This window comes from Myxocyprinus asiaticus, chromosome 3 (genome assembly GCF_019703515.2).
Source record: "Myxocyprinus asiaticus isolate MX2 ecotype Aquarium Trade chromosome 3, UBuf_Myxa_2, whole genome shotgun sequence".
NCBI lineage: Eukaryota > Metazoa > Chordata > Actinopteri > Cypriniformes > Catostomidae > Myxocyprinus > Myxocyprinus asiaticus.
In genome coordinates, this window is record NC_059346.1 from 28,968,159 (window position 1) to 28,986,724 (window position 18,566).

Consider the following 18,566-nt stretch of genomic DNA (forward strand, 5'->3'; position numbering starts at 1 on the left):
GCATGGTGGTGGCAGCATCATGCTGTGGGGATGTTTTTCAGCGGCAGGAACTGGGAGACTAGTCAGGATCGAGGGAAAGATGAATGCAGCAATGTACAAAGACATCCTTGATGAAAACCTGCTCCAGAGCGCTCTGGACCTCAGACTGGGGCGAAGGTTCATCTTCCAACAGGACAATGACCCTAAGCACACAGCCAGGATAACAAAGGAGTGGCTCCGGGACAACTCTGTGAATGTCCTTGAGTGGCCCAGCTAGAGCCCAGACCTTAACCCGATTGAACATCTCTGGAGAGATCTGAAAATGGCTGTGCACCGACGCTCCCCATCCAACCTGATGGAGCTTGAGAGGTCCTGCAAAGAAGAATGGGAGAAACTGCCCAAAAATAGGTGTGCCAAGCTTGTAGCATCATACTCAAAAAGACTTGAGGCTGTAATTGGTGCCAAAGGTGCTTCAACAAAGTATTGAGCAAAGGCTGTGAATACTTATGTACATGTGATTTTTTTTCTTTTTTCTTTTTAATAAATTTGCAAAGATTTCAAGCAAACTTCTTTCACGTTGTCATTATGGGGTATTGTTTGTAGAATTTTGAGGAAAATAATGAATTTAATCCATTTTGGAATAAGGCTGTAACATAACATAAAATGTGGAAAAAGTGAAGCACTGTGAATACTTTCCGGATGCACTGTCCACAAACACACACAAAAAACTTTACTTCCAACTGAGACAGCAGAGTTTTAAGTTAAATTCTGCCATGCATTTCAATTTTGGTTAAGTTACAAATATAAAATGCAGGAGAAAATGGTTCAGAACATAGAGAAAGATCTGTGTGGTGTGTGTGCTTGCAGCATGTGTGAAGAATGAAGCTATTTAAAATGTCAATATCACTCCTGTCTCACCAATTCAACATGTTCCGCATCCATTATAAACAGTGATGGCGAGATAGCAAACATATCATTGGAAAATTCAACATGTTTACAGCTGTAATTAGAGTGAGAGATCTCATCTAGGACAAAGACAGTGTTGATCTGTACTGATGTTAATTAGTGTTTGCTACAAAGCAGATCTACTATTCAGTCCTTGATATATGCTGTAAAGAGATGTACAGAATTGATGGAATTGACACAGAAACCAGGTGAATTGCGGTTAACTGACACACATAGGAAATGTACTGTATAAGGTCTTTAGACACAGCTGGTGGTAGATGGTATCAATCTCTCTGACATAAAACCCATATTTTTCTCTCCGAACAGAGAGATAAATCAACTTTCAAGCAAGAGATTGCTTTGTTCAAAACCTACTGAGCTGCCTCTGGAGGCAGCATTTTAAGGCATCATAGGCACACTCCTGACAAAAAGGCTGTTCCAAAAGGTAGGCAACTTGATAATGCTGCCTCCTAAAAGGCAGTTTACACCAAACACGTTTCTGCATCCGTCCGCACTGTTTTTTAATCATTTTCCTATGTAAACATGCACTAGACGGACGGCTTTGACCATTGTGCCATGTCTTGCTATTTTTACAGCGTGTTTTTAAGATGCTGTGTAAATTTAAAAGAACTTACAACTTTAAAAATGTGTTTCTCAAGACAACTGCATTCTGTTTTGTTCATTGTGTTGCATCTTTTATTAACACAAGTACGCATTCAGTCTAAATACCCCTTAAGATACCTAGTTTTGTCTAGATTCTAAGACAACATTCTATGTATCCTTCATGAAGAAGGCAGTCCCATTTTGCACTCCAACGATCTCAGTAAAAAAAAAGGATTGTTCACCCAAAAATAAAAAATTCTCTCATCATTTACTCACCCTCATGCCATACCAGATGTGTATGACTTTCTTTCTTCTGCAGAGCAAAAAATTAAAATAAAAATAAAAAATGTTTTAGAACAATATTTCAGCTCTGTTGGTCTTTACAATGCAAGTGAATGGTGACCAGACATTTGAAGCTCCAAGAATCACATAAAGGCAGCATAAAAAGTAATCTATAAGACTCCAGTGGTTCAACCCATATCTTCAGAAGCAATATAATAGGTGTGGATGAGAAACCAACAGGACCAACAGAGCTGAGATATTCCTCTAAAATTTGTGTTCTGCAGAAGAAAGAAAGTCATACACATATGGGATAGCATGAGGGTGAGTGAATGATGATGGAATTTTCATTTTTAGGTGAACTCTCTCTTTAGTTCCAAGATGGAGAAAGAAGTGAGAGAAAGGTTCATTATAAAAAAAAAAATTATAAAAAAACAACGTATTCAATAATGATACGTTTCAACAAAATATGGTTACAAATAATAAGAAACTGACTATTTTAACACAAGTGTATGTATGCTATGAATATTTATGCTTTTTAGAGTATTGCATTGTTCCTCTGGCATTGTCTATATTGAAATTAATTGTGAGTTGGGTCTTATGTGTGCATCACATAAGGAGCGCTATTTGTATGCTGCACCAAGCTGTTGCCTATGTAGCACATTCCAGATCAGTCACTTACAGAATGAGGTTCCATGATGGTTAGGATGCTGCCATAGAAGGCAGCTGCCTATACAGGTTTTAGAACAATTCTCTATATCTCTCTCCATAAACAATCATCTACTGTCTATTGCTCTCTGTGTTCCTCATAAATTATGTACTATTTTCTATTACCCTGAACCCCATTTTTTTTTACCTCCCACCCCTCTTCACTGTTTTCCTTTTCTTGTTATTTCCACTCTCCATCTCCCTCTCTCTTCTACTAAGATCTTCAGACGCGAGACTATACTCCTGAGACAAACCTAGTCTCTTAACCACTGAAGCTTCAGAGAGTAAAGTGTGTATGTGCATGTGTGTGTGTGTGTGTGTGTGTGTGTATACAAACACTGGCTTATTTCTGATTGGCTGAAGTGAAACAAAGCAGAGTACTACAAGAGTAATTGAAGCAAAGGGGATTGTGGGATTTATCCATGCTTGAAGCACTGTTTGAGAGATGGAGCATCAAGCTAGCACTCAAACGACAAGTTGAGTTACAGAACAGGGAAAAACAAATGTCGGTTTTCCTGACCGGCGTTAAATTGACGGGATGACACTGACAGGATATTCTGGGAATAGCTGTCAAAAACAAGCTTGAGTGAAAGAATGTAGAAGGGAGAGGGAAAAATAGAAAGAAACAATGTTTGTTGGTGGTGGGGCTTCATCTGAGTGATCATCAATCACTTAGTGACTGGATATGATATTTTACTCAACATCATCAAAAGAATGTTCTCTTCGGTTCTCAAGAGATGAGCTGCTGGTTTCTGAACAAAACTGACAGTTTCCTTGAGTAGGACTTAATATCAGCTCTTCAAGTCTTTATACAGTGGTGAGAGAAAGAAAGGGAGAAAGTGGGATCAGGAGTGAAAGTCGGCCAAAGAGACTTGTTCTTCTCAGAAGCACTTATTTGGCTAGCAAGTTTGGGAAGAGATCAATTGCCATGGAAACAAAGAGAGAATAGTTCATTGCTTTCCACGTGCCCACCCAAAGCTGATCTTTCTTTTTCTCAGAGAAATAAAAGAAATATCTGATTATGCATTTTGAACTTTCTATGTAACATGTAACAATATAAACATAATAATGTATGTTATTATGTAAGGGATAATATACAGTCAGCTGGTCATTTTTGCCAAATAAACCCAGACAAGGTGATCAGGAGGGGTGTTGTATCATCCTGAAGGGATTTATTTTGCAATAATGACAGGCTGACTGTACATTATTGCTTATAGCTTGGCTACTTAGAAACTAAGTAAAAAAACAGATGCAAATACTGTTTTCAGTTGAAATATTATTATTTTTTATGTGAGAAAGAAGACTGCAGAGTGCTACAAGAGACATGAAACTAGCACAGTGTAGGAAATTGGTTGCCAAGGACAATGGTCATTTAAACAGTTTAACGGTCATTATACAAAAATATTTGACTGCAGAATGCCAAGTATTCCAGAGAGCCATGTAATAAGAGAGAATTCAACCATTATTGCACCATACATATTAAAGTATTTGCAAATGCATTAAGTAGGTATAAATGATTTACAAAATAGCTATTTGATGACAAATCAATACTACTCACCATTAACTTCCTGTTATTTCTCATTACTACTGGCCCGCCTCAAGAGTAAAAAGTTTCTTAAAACATTTTAGGGGAAGCTGTGCTTCCGGTGCAGTCTTAAAGCATTCGCCACAGCTGTACTTCCATGCTTAGTCATGTTTTCATTTGTGTCAAATTAAACTAAAAGTTCCAATGCTTTTCTTCTACAATATACAGTGGAAAGAAAAAGTTGCTAAAGATTAGTAAAATGTGTTATTTGTTTCTACAAACTCATGCCTGTATGTACAGTATGCATGAAACTACATAAACTAAGTTCAAATGCTAAACTTCTACATAAGAACAAGGAAAAGTTAGTAATACAGGTTTAGTAAAATACTGTATGCATTAAACTACATAAACTTGTAACATAAAACCGCATTAATTATGTTATACTGAGTTCTTATAAATAATCTTATATCTCTTAAATAATGCTTTTGAAGCTCACCCAGGATAAGAACTTTCTCAGTACTGATATGATGTAACAGCACATTTTGGATCATCCAAATAGTGCCTTTGGGCAATTTAGGCTCAGAGAGAAGTGCATTCTGTGAGTAACAGGTGAGGCTAACAGAGGAAAAGGACATGTTCAGACAAGAGGATCGTGCAGAGGTGTACCCACTAAGGAATGTGTGTGTGTTATGTCCTTGGGTGTCTGCGTGTCTAAATATGTCTGATTTAAAGGCATTACAAGTAAGACTAATATGGAGATGGATGTAAGACACAAACACATGTCAACCCACCCACTTACCCACATGAAGTGTGTTTCTAGAAGGTTCACTGTCACATTAGTCTACCAGAATGAATGTTAATGTCAGCATCGGAGGCAAGGAACGACACCGTATGAATGACAATATATTTCCTCTAACTGCGTTGACTGTGTGTGTGTGTGTGTGTGTGTGTGTGTGAAAGAGAGAGTGTATTTTAGCCTGTTAGTGGGATCATGTTAGTGTGCTCAGTGATGTGGTGTGCATGCTTAATGGCATGTGCAACAACCTCTTTCATGTTAGTGCATTTCCTGCCAATAAAAGTGAGTGTGTGAGTGTGTTTGTGTGTGTTTTTGTGGTGGAGATGTATTTACTCAAATACTGAACTGCGAACAGCGCACCCCCAACATACTTATCAACTCAAACAGAGCAACACGCACATTCAGTCTGCTGAGAAGTGACTGACCTGTTTGTCCTTGAAAAAAATAATCCTCTTCATTACACTTTGCCATATTTTCTCTCTTTATCTTCAATTTTTCCACATTTATCCAGAATCCTCTTCTTCCTAAATGTTGTGTCCCGCGCACACACTTTCTGTCTGCACTGGCCTCTCTATCTCTGTCTCAGTAAATATTTCAGACACTGTGCCAGACATAAGTCACACACTTCATCTTCCATGCCTCATTTCTGTTCTTCCTTTTCACCCAGACCACTTATTTTAATTTCAGGACCATCAGAAATACACAAATGAATAAAATAAGCATTAGATGTTTCAGTGATATGTCTGAAAATAAACATGAAAAAGCTAGTGACAGTGACATGATGGCATAAAAATGCATTACAAAATGGTTCTTTTGATTCAGTGACAGCAAAAAAGTAAGAAAGGAGAAAGGAGAGACAGACTTTGAATGTTCTAAAAATACAAGTTTTGAACCAGATTATCCAATTAAATTCTGAATTTAAGTCAGGAAGGGAAACATAGCAACCCTTGACAAAACAACAAACACATGCAATGAGGTCACCCAGTAATAGCAGGCACAAAATCAATATCTATTTTTATGAAAGAGAGACTCTCAGAAGGGGAAATAGACATTGCTTGGCCCCTTGTCTTGTTCTCTGACTTAGAAAAAAAAAAAAGATGTATACACCATGAGACAAAAATAAAGCATTTCACTGTTATCCACACAGTTAGAGTGTGAAAACTGTTCACACCCTGACTATTCTTGTTAGACTCCCTGCTATAGTGTGTGTGTGTGTGTGTGTGTGTGTGTATGTGTGTCCGACATACACTAGTATCAGAACACTAATTTAGACATTTGACAAATAAGAGTCCATCTGTGATCTCAAGCCATTTAGCATCTTAATGTAAAATTCAAACATCAATAACACCATAAGAACACAGTATGAAATATTAAAAATACAATTTAGGGATTATTTTGAGAAAACAATTTTGTCAATTAGGCTAAATAAAATATTTTAAAAATCTTAAAATATATGTGTTATTCTAAGTTGTTTATGTTCAGTAAACATAATTTCCACCATTATTAAATCACATTACTGTAAATTAGGGGACCTACAGACTAGAGTGCATAAGAGAATGCGACGAATCCATTGTTTTCAATGAGAATGGTGCATTACAAAGACGCAGAGGAAATATGCAAGGGTTTGTGAAAGCGATACTCCATCATGCAACCAAAAGCTAAGAAAGTCTGAAATTTTGCCTTAGTGCACGTCTACTGTACATACAATAGTTAAAAGGCATTCATTGACCGATGAGAATTTTAGAGTGGTGGGTCTAGTTGTGTATTTAGGATTAAGATTTGCTGGATATCCGCTTGATTTCAAATTGACCAGCTCTTTCCCTCAAAATACATGTTATGCATTTGTATCGGTCAAATCCTCTGTCAGATTCTTCTTTCACCCATATAATATACAAACACATATACAGCTAAAGTGGGAGATTTTTTTGGAACTTTAGAAGGTGTTATGTTCATTAAATATATGCTTGATTTTATCCTTCATAAGTGCCTGAAATGTGCACTTCTGTTGTATCAAACCCCAATTTTTTGTATAGACCACAGCAGCAGGATGGATTGGGGAGACTTTCACTCTTGTGCTAAATACATTTTGGTCATTCTCGCTTGTAAAATGCATAAACCCACAGGGTTAGTTTTGTAGACACAGAACAAGCTTAGCTGATCCAGCTATGAAGCCTAGTTGATCCTTCATTGAATAGGTTTACAGAAGAAAGAAACTTGGCTTAATCTCAAAGGAAAACCAGTCCTAAATAATACACTGAAGACCCATCTCTAATTGCATGTTTGTTAGAGAAGTTAGACTTGCATTTGTTCAGGGAAGCAGAACGGGGAATAGTTTCTTAAAACAATCCTGAAAATTGCTCTTTAACCTCAGAATTTTACCATCCATCAATAAATGCTTCATCTAATTTACTCATCTTATTGTCACAGTGACCTTAGCGGGGGTAGAAACACCCCTTACAAAATAGAGGAGTTCACAAATCAAACTGACCTTGACCATGAAAGAAACAGTAGGAAAAAGAAAAACAGGAAGACAAAGAGGGATATAGATGCTCCCTAACAAACAGGAGGCAAAGCTTTTAGAAACACTGCTTGATACACACAATTCAGCCTTACAGAGTGCACATCACACACTCTTTTCAAATGCATGTACTGTGGGTGTATGGAGCAAGAGCTCACATAGAAAAGTTAAAGTCACAAGCATACAGATACAATTAGCATGGTGGCTGGAGACTGAAATGGCACCTTTCAGAGACATATGTACAGTGCACATCTCTGCATTCACTATGAAGACATTTCTGAGGTCACTGATAGCGTGATTACATGGCTGACAGACTGACAGCTGTTACTGAGTGGGCCAGCGATGGAAAAACAGTGATTGATATAAAATGCTTTTAAGTGTACTGTAATATTACATACACACAAAGCAGCAAAATGTCTTAAAATGTTTACATTTTTTATAAAAGTGATTAAAATAAGTAGATTATAGCATAGTATAGGGTGGTAGAGTACAGGTGCATCTAAAAAAATTAGAATATCGTGGAAACGTTTTTTCCATAATTTAATTCAAAAGTGGAACTTTCATATATTCTAGATTCATTACACATAAAGTGAAATATTTCAAGCCTTTTTTTTTTTTTTTATCTTGATTATTACGGCTTACAGCTCATGGAAAAATGTACAGATTTTGCTCTTATGGAAAGAAATTGGTACTTTTATTCACCAAAGTGGCATTTAACTGATCACAATGTATAGTCAGGACATTAATAACATGACAAATTACAATTACAATTAACTACTTAAACTACTTCAAAGAGTTCTCATAAAATAAATCCTCCACATGCAGCAATGACAGCTTTGCAGATCCTTGGCATTCTAGCTGTCAGTTTGTCCAGATACTCTGGTGACATTTCACCCCACACTTCCTGTAGCACTTGCTATAGATGTGGCTGTCTTGTCAGGCACTTCTCAAGCACCTTACAGTCTAGCTGATGCCACAAAAGCTCAATGGGTTTAAGATCCATAACACTCTTTTCCAATTATCTGTTGTCCAATGTCTGTGTTTCTTTGCCCACTCTAACCTTTTCTTTTTGTTTTTCTGTTTCATAAGTGGCTTTTTCTTTGCAATTCTTCCCATAAGGCCTGCATCCCTGAGTCTTCTCTTTACTGTTGTACATGAAACTGGTGTTGAGCGGGTAGAATTCAATGAAGCTGTCAGCTGAGGACATGTGAGGCGTCTATTTCTCAAACTAGAGACTCTGATGTACTTATCCTCTTGTTTAGTTGTACATCTGGCATTCCACATCTCTTTCTGTCCTTGTTAGAGCCATTTGTCCTTTGTCTTTGAAGACTGTAGTGTACACCTTTGTATGAAATCTTCAGGTTTTTTTGGCAATTTCAAGCATTGTATAGTCTTCATTCCTCAAAACAATGATTGACTGATGAGTTTCTAGAGAAAGCTGTTTATTTTTTGCCATTTTTGACCTAATATTGACCTTAAGACATGCCAGTCTATTGCATACTGTGTCAATTCAAAAACAAACACAAAGACAATGTTAAGCTTCATTTAACGAGCTAAATAGCTTTCAACTGTGTTTGATATTATGGCAAGTGATTTTCTAGTACCAAATTAGCAATTTAGCATGATTACTCAAGGATAAGGTGATTGATGGTTGCTGGAAATGGGGCCTGTCTAGATTTGATCAAAAATGACTTTTTTCAAATAGTGATGGTGCTGTTTTTTACATCAGTAATGTCATGACTAGTGCCCGACCGATATATCGGTTGGCCGATATTATCGGCTGATATTAGCCTTTCACCGATATATCGGTATCGCCGTATTTTTTCCCGATATGAAAACTTTTTTCAGAACATATAATGCAGAAAACAATGCTTTAGAATTGGTGTCATAGCATAGTTTGTCCACCAGAGCGCGCTCCGACTCCATTGTTTAAAGAGCTGACTCTGAGCTGACGGTGGTTCTGCAGACAGGGCGGAGTTAAATGGTGCGGATTTGAGCCGTCTCTTCTCGTTAAATTGCTAACTAGTTTGTGAAATACATACTGGAAAGTAGGGCTGCAACTAACGATTATTTTGATAATCGACTAATGATTATTAGAACGATTATTCGACTATTCGGACGATTATTGCAATGATTAATCATTAGCTCTAAACTGACTATTCAGCTTGTGCCCCAACTTAAAAGGTAGTATTAAACGTGCTTGCTAACAATAAAGAGGACAAAATCATCTTTTAAAAATACCTCTAAATGACATTCACTGAAATAAAGGGAAAAAATACTTGTTATTATGTTTAATTCAGTAAAAATTTCACTACAAAAAAATCCTATTGTTATCAAGTGTATTCGTCTTTTTTTCCATTTTTTCCATTCTAAAAATCATTAAAACAAGATACATTTACTTGAGAAGTAACATATAAGATATTTAGACTTGCTTTAAGAGAATGTATCTTAAATATAGTGTATTTTGTATATAAGAGTATTTATTCACTTGGTTATACTTCTGCGAGTGCAGTAAAGACAAAAATACACTTATATTCAAGATCTATTCTCTAAAAGCAAGTCTAAACATCTTATATGCTGCTTCTCAGGTGAATGCTTTTTTTTTTTTTTTTTTTTTTAAGGATTTTTAGATATTTTAAAATATTTGTATTTTTAATATTATATTCAACATTCTCAGATAAAAAAAAAAAACAAAAATTCTTCTGCAGTATAGCTGCTAAAGTAAATGTACATTGTTTTAAAGGAGTTTTAGATATTTATATTGGAAAACAAGCCAAAACAAACACAAATAAAAAAAAATGTTTTTGCAGTGTATAATGGGACAAAGACTACCTTCTCTCACCTTTTTGTTCACTTCAATCCATCTTTAACTCACAAAAAAAAAAAAAACTCTCTTATTGAAATTTTCAATAAATTGCCATCGCGTTATAATCTAGCTGCATTAAGCGCGCGCACTCGAGGGATGAGTGTCCCCGCAACAGAGTGTACCTCAGCCGGGTGCAGTTTCAATCTCTCTCCCTTAGATCGGGACACTTCGGGCAACTCATAAAAGAGGCGCTGACCGCACAGAGAAATGCCAGTTTCCTTATTATTTTAACTTTAATAAAGCTATAATGCATTAAATAGAACTGCATTAAAGATGTAACGCTGGGGTGTTTCCTTTAAAGACGCTCGACATGCAAATTTTGCTTAAGCTGAGCGTCAGCTCCAGCTCTGCTTATTCCACAACAAAAGTAATTCTGTATTTACTTATTTTGTATTTCTGCATTATAATTCCTTCATACTTTGCGATCTACATCACCTGAAGCTGTTTGGAAAGTTTAGAGAGCGTCTGGATTGTGAAATGTGTTTTCTTCCTCTCCTCAGTCAGGTGTGAGCTGCAGTGCTGCTCTTGTGTGCAATCATTAGAGTTTCATACAATCTTATGTTACGTTAAGATCAAACGACTATTCGACAACAAAACATTTTGTCGACAATTTTTTATTGTCGACGTTGTCGGTAACGTCAACTAATCGTTTCAGCCCTACTGGAAAGTTAATAAAAAATGACCCCATCATTTTATATAACTAATATAACGTTAACCCTGTCCCTGACAACCATGTCACTCATGTTTATCACATCTGTTTGCTGTTAGCCAGCTATAGTTTGTCAGTGCAGTAAGTAATGTAGCAGATTGAAAGGTAAACATCAGAGCATCTTTTTGCAGCTCAGCAGACAATGGTGCGGTGGTGGATTGTGTGTGGTGAGTGTTGATTTCACGCTTCGCTGTTACCTAGTTGGTGAGACACAATGCTGGAAAGTAAATAAAGTCCATCTTTTATTCTCCGTGGCAATGAGCTTACAGCTAACTAGTTAACCACGTAGCTACTTTCATACCTTGTCAGCGTGTAAACATGTATTCACCAAACTGTTTTGTTCAGGATTCACAGTTTGGTACCCCCTTCAACAGAACAATTCCAGTGGTTGCATTTATAAAATGTAATATTTTAAAGTCTGGTTTTCCAGACATTAAAATAGGATACATAATAAAAGTAGAATTTAATAAATAGTATATTTGCCCTGTGTAAATTATAATATATAGGAACTGTATCTAAAATAAATGAGAGGTGATAAATACTAATACAACAGGCTGGAAAAATAGACATCTATTCATTTTAATATCCTACATATATATTTTGAATGTGTCGAAACTTGACACAGGGCAACGCACCCTAAAAACGGCACCGTTAGAATGGTTTCACGCTGAAGAGCCACTTAAAAGTTTGTTTTTTTCTCTCTCGTAAATGTAAATTTGTGTAAATGCCAACATTATCATATATGTCGAAAGGACTGAAGCCTGTCAACCAAAACATGAGCTCATTGATGTCATTAAATGAGTCTGCTTTTTCATTCCATCAGTTACTCCTGGTCGGAGGCTGCCATATATATTTAGGGTACAGTGCATCCGGAAAGTATTCACAGCGCTTCACTTTTTCCACATTTTATGTTGTTACAGCCTTATTCCAAAATGGATTAAATTCATTATTTTCCTCAAAATTCTACAAACAATACCCCATAATGACAACGTGAAAGAAGTTTGTTTGAAATCTTTGCAAATTTATTAAAAAAAAAAAAAAAAAAGAAAAGAACAAAATCACATGTACATAAGTATTCACAGCCTTTGCTCAATACTTTGTTGAAGCACCTTTGGCACCAATTACAGCCTCAAGTCTTTTTGAGTATGATGCTACAAGCTTGGCACACCTATTTTTGGGCAGTTTCTCCCATTCTTCTTTGCAGGACCTCTCAAGCTCCATCAGGTTGGATGGGGAGCGTCGGTGCACAGCCATTTTCAGATCTCTCCAGAGATGTTCAATTGGGTTCAATTCTGGGCTCTGGCTGGGCCACTCAAGGACATTCACAAAGTTGTCCCGTAGCCACTCCTTTGTTATCTTGGCTGTGTGCTTAGGGTCATTGTCCTGTTGGAAGATGAACCTTCGCCCCAGTCTGAGGTCCAGAGCGCTCTGGAGCAGGTTTTCATCAAGGATGTCTCTGTACATTGCTGCATTCATCTTTCCCTCGATCCTGACTAGTTTCCCAGTTCCTGCCGCTGAAAAACATCCCCACAGCATGATGCTGCCACCACCATGCTTCACTGTAGGGATGGTATTGGCCAGGTGATGAGCGGTGCCTGGTTTCCTCCAGACATGACACTTGCCATTCAGGCCAAAGAGTTCAATCTTTGTTTTATCAGACCAGAGAATTTGGTTTCTCATGGTCTGAGAGTCCTTCAGGTGCCTTTTGGCAAACTCCAGGCAGGCTGTCATGTGCCTTTTACTGAGGAGTGGCTTCCGTCTGGCCACTCTACCATACAGGCCTGATTGGTGGAGTGCTGCAGAGACGGTTGTTCTTCTGGAAGGTTCTCCTCTCTCCACAGAGAAACGCTGGAGCTCTGTCAGAGTGACCATCGGGTTCTTGGTCACCTCCCTGACTAAGGCCCTTCTCCCCCGATCACTCAGTTTGGCCGGGCGGCCAGCTCTAGGAACAGTCCTGGTAGTTCAAAACTTCTTCCATTTACGGATGATGGAGGCCACTGTGCTCATTGGGACTTTCAATGCTGCAGAAATTTTTCTGTACCCTTCCCCAGATCTGTGCCTCGATACAATCCTGTCTCGGAGGTCTACAGACAATTCCTTGGACTTCATGGCTTGGTTTGACATGCACTGTTAACTGTGGGACCTTATATAGACAGGAGTGTGCCTTTCCAAATCATGTCCAATCAACTGAATTTACCACAGGTGGACTCCAATCAAGTTGTAGAAACATCTCAAGGATGATCAGTGGAAACAGGATGCACCTGAGCTCAATTTTGAGTGTCATGGCAAAGGCTGTGAATACTTATGTACATGTGATTTTTTTATTTTTTTTTATTTTTAATACATTTGCAAAGATTTCAAACAATCTTCTTTCACGTTGTCATTATGGGGTATTGTTTGTAGAATTTTGAGGAAAATAATGAATTTAATCCATTTTGGAATAAGGCTGTAACATAACAAAATGTGGAAAAATTGAAGCGCTGTGAATACTTTCCAGATGCACTGTACGTTTACACGACAACAATGTACTAAAAACGGAAACGTTTTTCCTTTGTGTTTTTGAAAAGTTTTGCGTACAGACGACAACGTTGTCAAAACGATCCCCGTTCACACGGATCCGCGAAAATGACTAAAAAGGCTGTATTAAGCATTCCAGGCCAGTAGTTGGCGATGTCACTTTGTAAAGAAACACTACGCGCCTACACACATAAGCATTCTTCAACAGAGCGGTGAATACAAACAATGAAGATAGCGAAAGCATCAAACAATTTTGTCTGGACAGACGATGAGGTTGCGAATTACTTTGCTGGAGAAGCATCAAAAACTCAAAATCTTGAACAGCACAAACACAGTCCTGTAGTTTTGAATGTCTCGCTCGTTGTTTTGAAGTACTCGCACGCATGCCTATAGACTGAACTCTCAAGATTATTCAATAAACTCTGCTCATTTTTACCATCACTTCATCTCCTGCCTTCTTCTGTATTCCCCTGCTGACTCTTGGGCTGGTAGGAGAGTAAGTTAACATAACAAGCTGTTGACATTGACTGGTTTTGGATATCAGACAGGACTCTGATATATGAATATCTTCTGATGGAGAGAGAGGTCTTGTGTACACTGGATCTAACTTGCATTTTCACTGCCTTATGTTTTCATATATACATAAGCGGTGGGTGAATGAATTGCAGGAGAAAGGTACATCAAATAAAATTAAGTAAATAAATAACATTTAAAATACAAATACATTTTTCCCATCTAAATCAATACATTAATTTCAAGATTTTCAAATTGCAGGTTCTGCCTACTGTACAATGTTCACACTCCATACAAAACACTTCAAATGAATAAATTGTTGATTATTGTTATTTGCTCAGACACCAGTATTCATACTGATAATTATACATCTCAAATTGATGCCTATCAATCCATCATTTTTTTATATAACACGTAATACGTGTGTGCATGACGTCATTGTTTTCACAAATGTGCATTTTTGTATGTTTACACGGAGACGATAACGGCATAGTTTTCAAAAACGTGCACTTTGAAACCTGTTTTCAAAAGTTTGCGTTTTCAGGCCCCAAAACGCCGTTGTCGTGAAAACGAACAGCCAAAACACATAAAAAGTTTTCCGTTTTTAGTTCAAAATGTTGTGTAAACAGCCCCTTAGTTTATATGTAGGTTTACGTCCTACATAAATTTAATGGTGCAACGCTCAAATATTTAGTAGAGCGTAAATTGTGACTTAGTTCCCATTTACGCCACAACTAGGCTAAGTTGTAACGAACGTATAGCTGGTGCAACCGGCCCCTGATGTTTATTTAGCTATTTATTGTATTTTTATTTATTCTTTATTTAAATGGTCAGCCACTGACTGATACTAAACAGTACTGATGTTTATTTAGCTATTTATTGTATTTTTATTTATTCTTTATTTAAATGGTCAGCAATTGACATACTAAACATACAGTACTGATGTTAATTAAGCTATTTATTTTATTTTTATTTATTATTTATTTTAATGGTGGGCAATTGACTTATACTAAACATACAGTACTGATTTTTATTTTATTTATTCTTTATTTAAATGGTCAGCAATTGACTTATACTAACAATACTGATTTTTATTAAGCTATTTATTGTATTTTTATTTATTCTTTATTTTCTCAGTGTTCATTTCTAGAATTTGTTGACAATGTATAATAATAATGTCAAATATTCTTTGATAAAATATTTGTTTAAGAAAGCAGCCTTCTGGGGGCCTGGGTAGCTCAGTGGTAAAATACGCTGTCTACCACCCCTGGAGTTCGCTAGTTCGCTAGTTCGAATCCCAGGGCATGCTAAGTGACTCCAGCCAGGTCTCTTAAGCAACCAAATTGGCCTGGTTGCTAGGGAGGGTAGAGTCACATGGGGTAACCTCCTCGTGGTCGCTATAATGTGGTTTGTTCTCAGTGGGGCACATGGTGAATTGAGCGTGGTTGCCGCGGTGGATGGCGTGAAGCCTCCACACGCGCTATGTCTCCATGGCAATGCGCTCAACAAGCCATGTGATAAGATGCGTGGGTTGACTGTCTCAGACGTGGAGGCAACTGGGATTCGTCCTCCGCCACCCGGAGTGAGGCGAATCACTATGCGACCACAAGGACTTAGAGCGCATTGGGAATTGGGCATTCCAAAATTGGGAGAAAAAGGGGAAAAATCCCACAAAAAAAAAAAAAAAAAAGAAAGCAGCCTTCTGAGTACCTTTGCATAGTCATATCGGTGCAAAATCGGTGCACAATCCACATAGAAAAGGTCTGTTTTCATTCCAGCTCAAAATTTAGCTAAATTACCATATCGGTAATCAGTGAATTTTCCCTCTCTAAAATCGGTATCGGTCTCAAAAATCCCATATCGGTTGGGCTCTAGTCCTGACTATACATTGTGATCAGCTGAATGCCACTTTGGTGAATTAAAGTATCAATTTCCTTCCGAAACAGCAAAATCTGTACATTATTCCAAACTTTTGGCCGCTAGTGTATACCGATAATCATCAGGAAAATCTTCTGATTATCAATTTGTGAAAAAGACATCGACCCAAGCCTAATTCAATGTAATTGTATATTTAAAAAATAAATAAATAAATATTAAACTGTTATAATAAATTATTTTTAAATATTATTATACTATTTTTTATAATTATATATGTTAACAATTTAATTTTAAATAACTTTCAGTTTAAAATATACAAAATACAGAACTTTTTTTTTCCTTTTTTTTTTTTAATATGACATTTTATTTCCAAAAATGTTACCAAACCATGAAACCTCACTGTAAAAACAAATACAACTGAACATAACCATGATATGGTGCCAGTAATTCACTTGGTCAGGTCAGTTGAGTAGAAAAATGTGAGATGCATCAGAAGTAACTGGTTTGATGCTGCTTTCTTAAGACATTGAATAAAAAAAATAAAAATAAAAGCCTTTCATCATTAGCAAACTGCAAAGGCCAAAATCACAATGTCAATTAATGTAGTATATTATTAATCATGCAGACTGCGGGTTTGCTGTCATCACTGCACTCCCATTTATAGAGAGAGAGACAGAGATCTCTACAAGGCTCTTTCATTGTTTGGCTCTACCCTTGAATGGACCGCAACTAGGAAAAGGTGAGTTTCCATGGCAACTAGCCGACAGGTACAATTTTAGCCCCAAAAAAGAGCACAGCCCATAATGATCCGAGTGAGGCACTGGCAATCGTCACATTTAGTGAAGATGAAAAAGAACATTTGATGAATGTTAGCAGTTTATTACTGTCATTTAAAAGGTCAATAAATCATTATCATGCACTATTAATTAACTAAATCAGTACTGAACTCTTTGTGTGATGAAGGGGCAGTGTGCATACTACTGAGGTTTCATACAGCAAGGGTTAAATCAGTATACACAGACCCTAAACAGCAAGGACAGTGAAAAGAGTCAAAGACATAAACTGGGTACACAATTAACTTTTTTGCCCACCATGCCCAATTTTACCAGCCACTTTTATTTTTCAAATACTGTATAGATTATATGTTTTATCTACTGTATATCCTATATATAGTAGAAATTAACAAATATTGAGGATACTGTATTTATGAGAGCATATATAACACATACTATAATTATTATGTTAAATTTGCAGCATACACATAGAAGCTAAAAAGCATACAAGCAGAAAAGAGAAACTTCTTGTTTAAGCACCATTTCTGAGGCTGTACTGAATTATTATGACTGCATGAGACAACTGACCTGAAGTCCCAATGTCGCTGCATTCCCTTTGCTTTGTGCGGTAACATATGCAGCAACAAATATCTGGAATAATAATGTCAAAATACAGTGAACCTTGTTTAACATAAGCTGTTTAGCCTATATAATGCCACTTGTTGCTCTAATGTAACTATCAACCCTAATATATTCTACATCACATTAGAATAAAAAAAGAATTTTTCTACTCATTATAGAATAAAAAAACCCTACAAAATAATTCAAAGCCATTCTACAAAAAATAAATCAACAAAACAATTTACAAAAACAAAAAACCCATCTTACAGTAAGTTATTATAACCCAATTCCTTTCATCATCATATAATGATTACAAAGGACATCACCATTACGTCAGCTGAACCAGATGTTCAAAACAGAAGCTTCAAAAAATAAAGAAAAATAAAAAAGTTAGGATGAATAAAGCCACTTACGCTTGGACTGAATGTCTTGAAACACCGCTCCATCAATCTGCTCTCACGGCAATATGTTCTGACTCTGATTTTGATCTGAATTTGCATTTCACTTCATGGACTGTTTAGGGAAATTGTGTGTGATCTCTGGCCTTTGCACAGTGCTGCTGGAGAGAGAACTTCCCATGGGATAGCCGATAACACACCTCCTCCTTCACACGCCCCATTTAAACAGATAATGCGCGAGTTCCCCACATGGAACTTGATAACATTTTAACTTTCTTATTTCATTGGGCTCCAGTGTAACATCTCCATGCCATTTGCATAGTTTGTCATTTGATGCATTTTTCTCACGTTGATGAAATCTGTTATTAACAGGGTACAGGTTATTGTCTCTCAAATGATAGTTGGATTGCATGTAGCAGCCTAATGGCATGTGCACTATGAACTATGCACTCAATAAAATGTGGTAATAAAACTGAACGTACACAAGAGCATGTAGTAATATCCTATATGCACACAATAACATGTAGTGATGACATATACAGTATGTACAGCAGTATGTAAAGCTAATAATGAGTACATTAAATACTACATAAGTGTGCATGTTTATGCTGGGACACACACACACACACACACGATAAAAAATAAAAAATAAAATGTTATCTTTTGCTTTGCTACAGTGAGTTCAACAAAAAGCATGAGACATGGTAAACATTGTTTCTAAGAAAAACAGAAAGGAAGTGTACAGTGTCCAGTCTTTGAACATTAAACATTCCCTGATTCTATTATTGTGTGCCTAGCAAGAAAGGACATGACATCAAGACTCAGATATGCGGAACAAGAGAGGGAAAAAAAAACAGCACGAGACATAATAATGTTTGAGGGAGTCATAAGGTCATTCAGACGTGCAGTACAGGGCTTACAAATACACATAAACAGAT

The 18,566-nt window shown here is 36.9% G+C and overlaps 1 protein-coding gene across 6 annotated transcripts in view; it reads right to left on the reverse strand.

Annotated features, from left to right (window-relative positions):
* Positions 1-18,566, reverse strand: part of LOC127420916 (disabled homolog 2-interacting protein-like) — a 189,964-nt gene that overhangs the window by 65,604 nt on the left and 105,794 nt on the right. Inside the window, exon 1 of one of the 6 annotated variants that reach the window (XM_051663557.1) lies at positions 17,198-17,254. The exons of the other annotated variants lie outside the window; for them this stretch is intronic. Coding sequence (XP_051519517.1) covers positions 17,198-17,244 — 47 coding nt within the window. The 5' untranslated portion in view covers positions 17,245-17,254. Of the gene's footprint in view, positions 1-17,197; positions 17,255-18,566 lie in introns of those variants that run through there. 6 annotated transcript variants of the gene reach the window in all.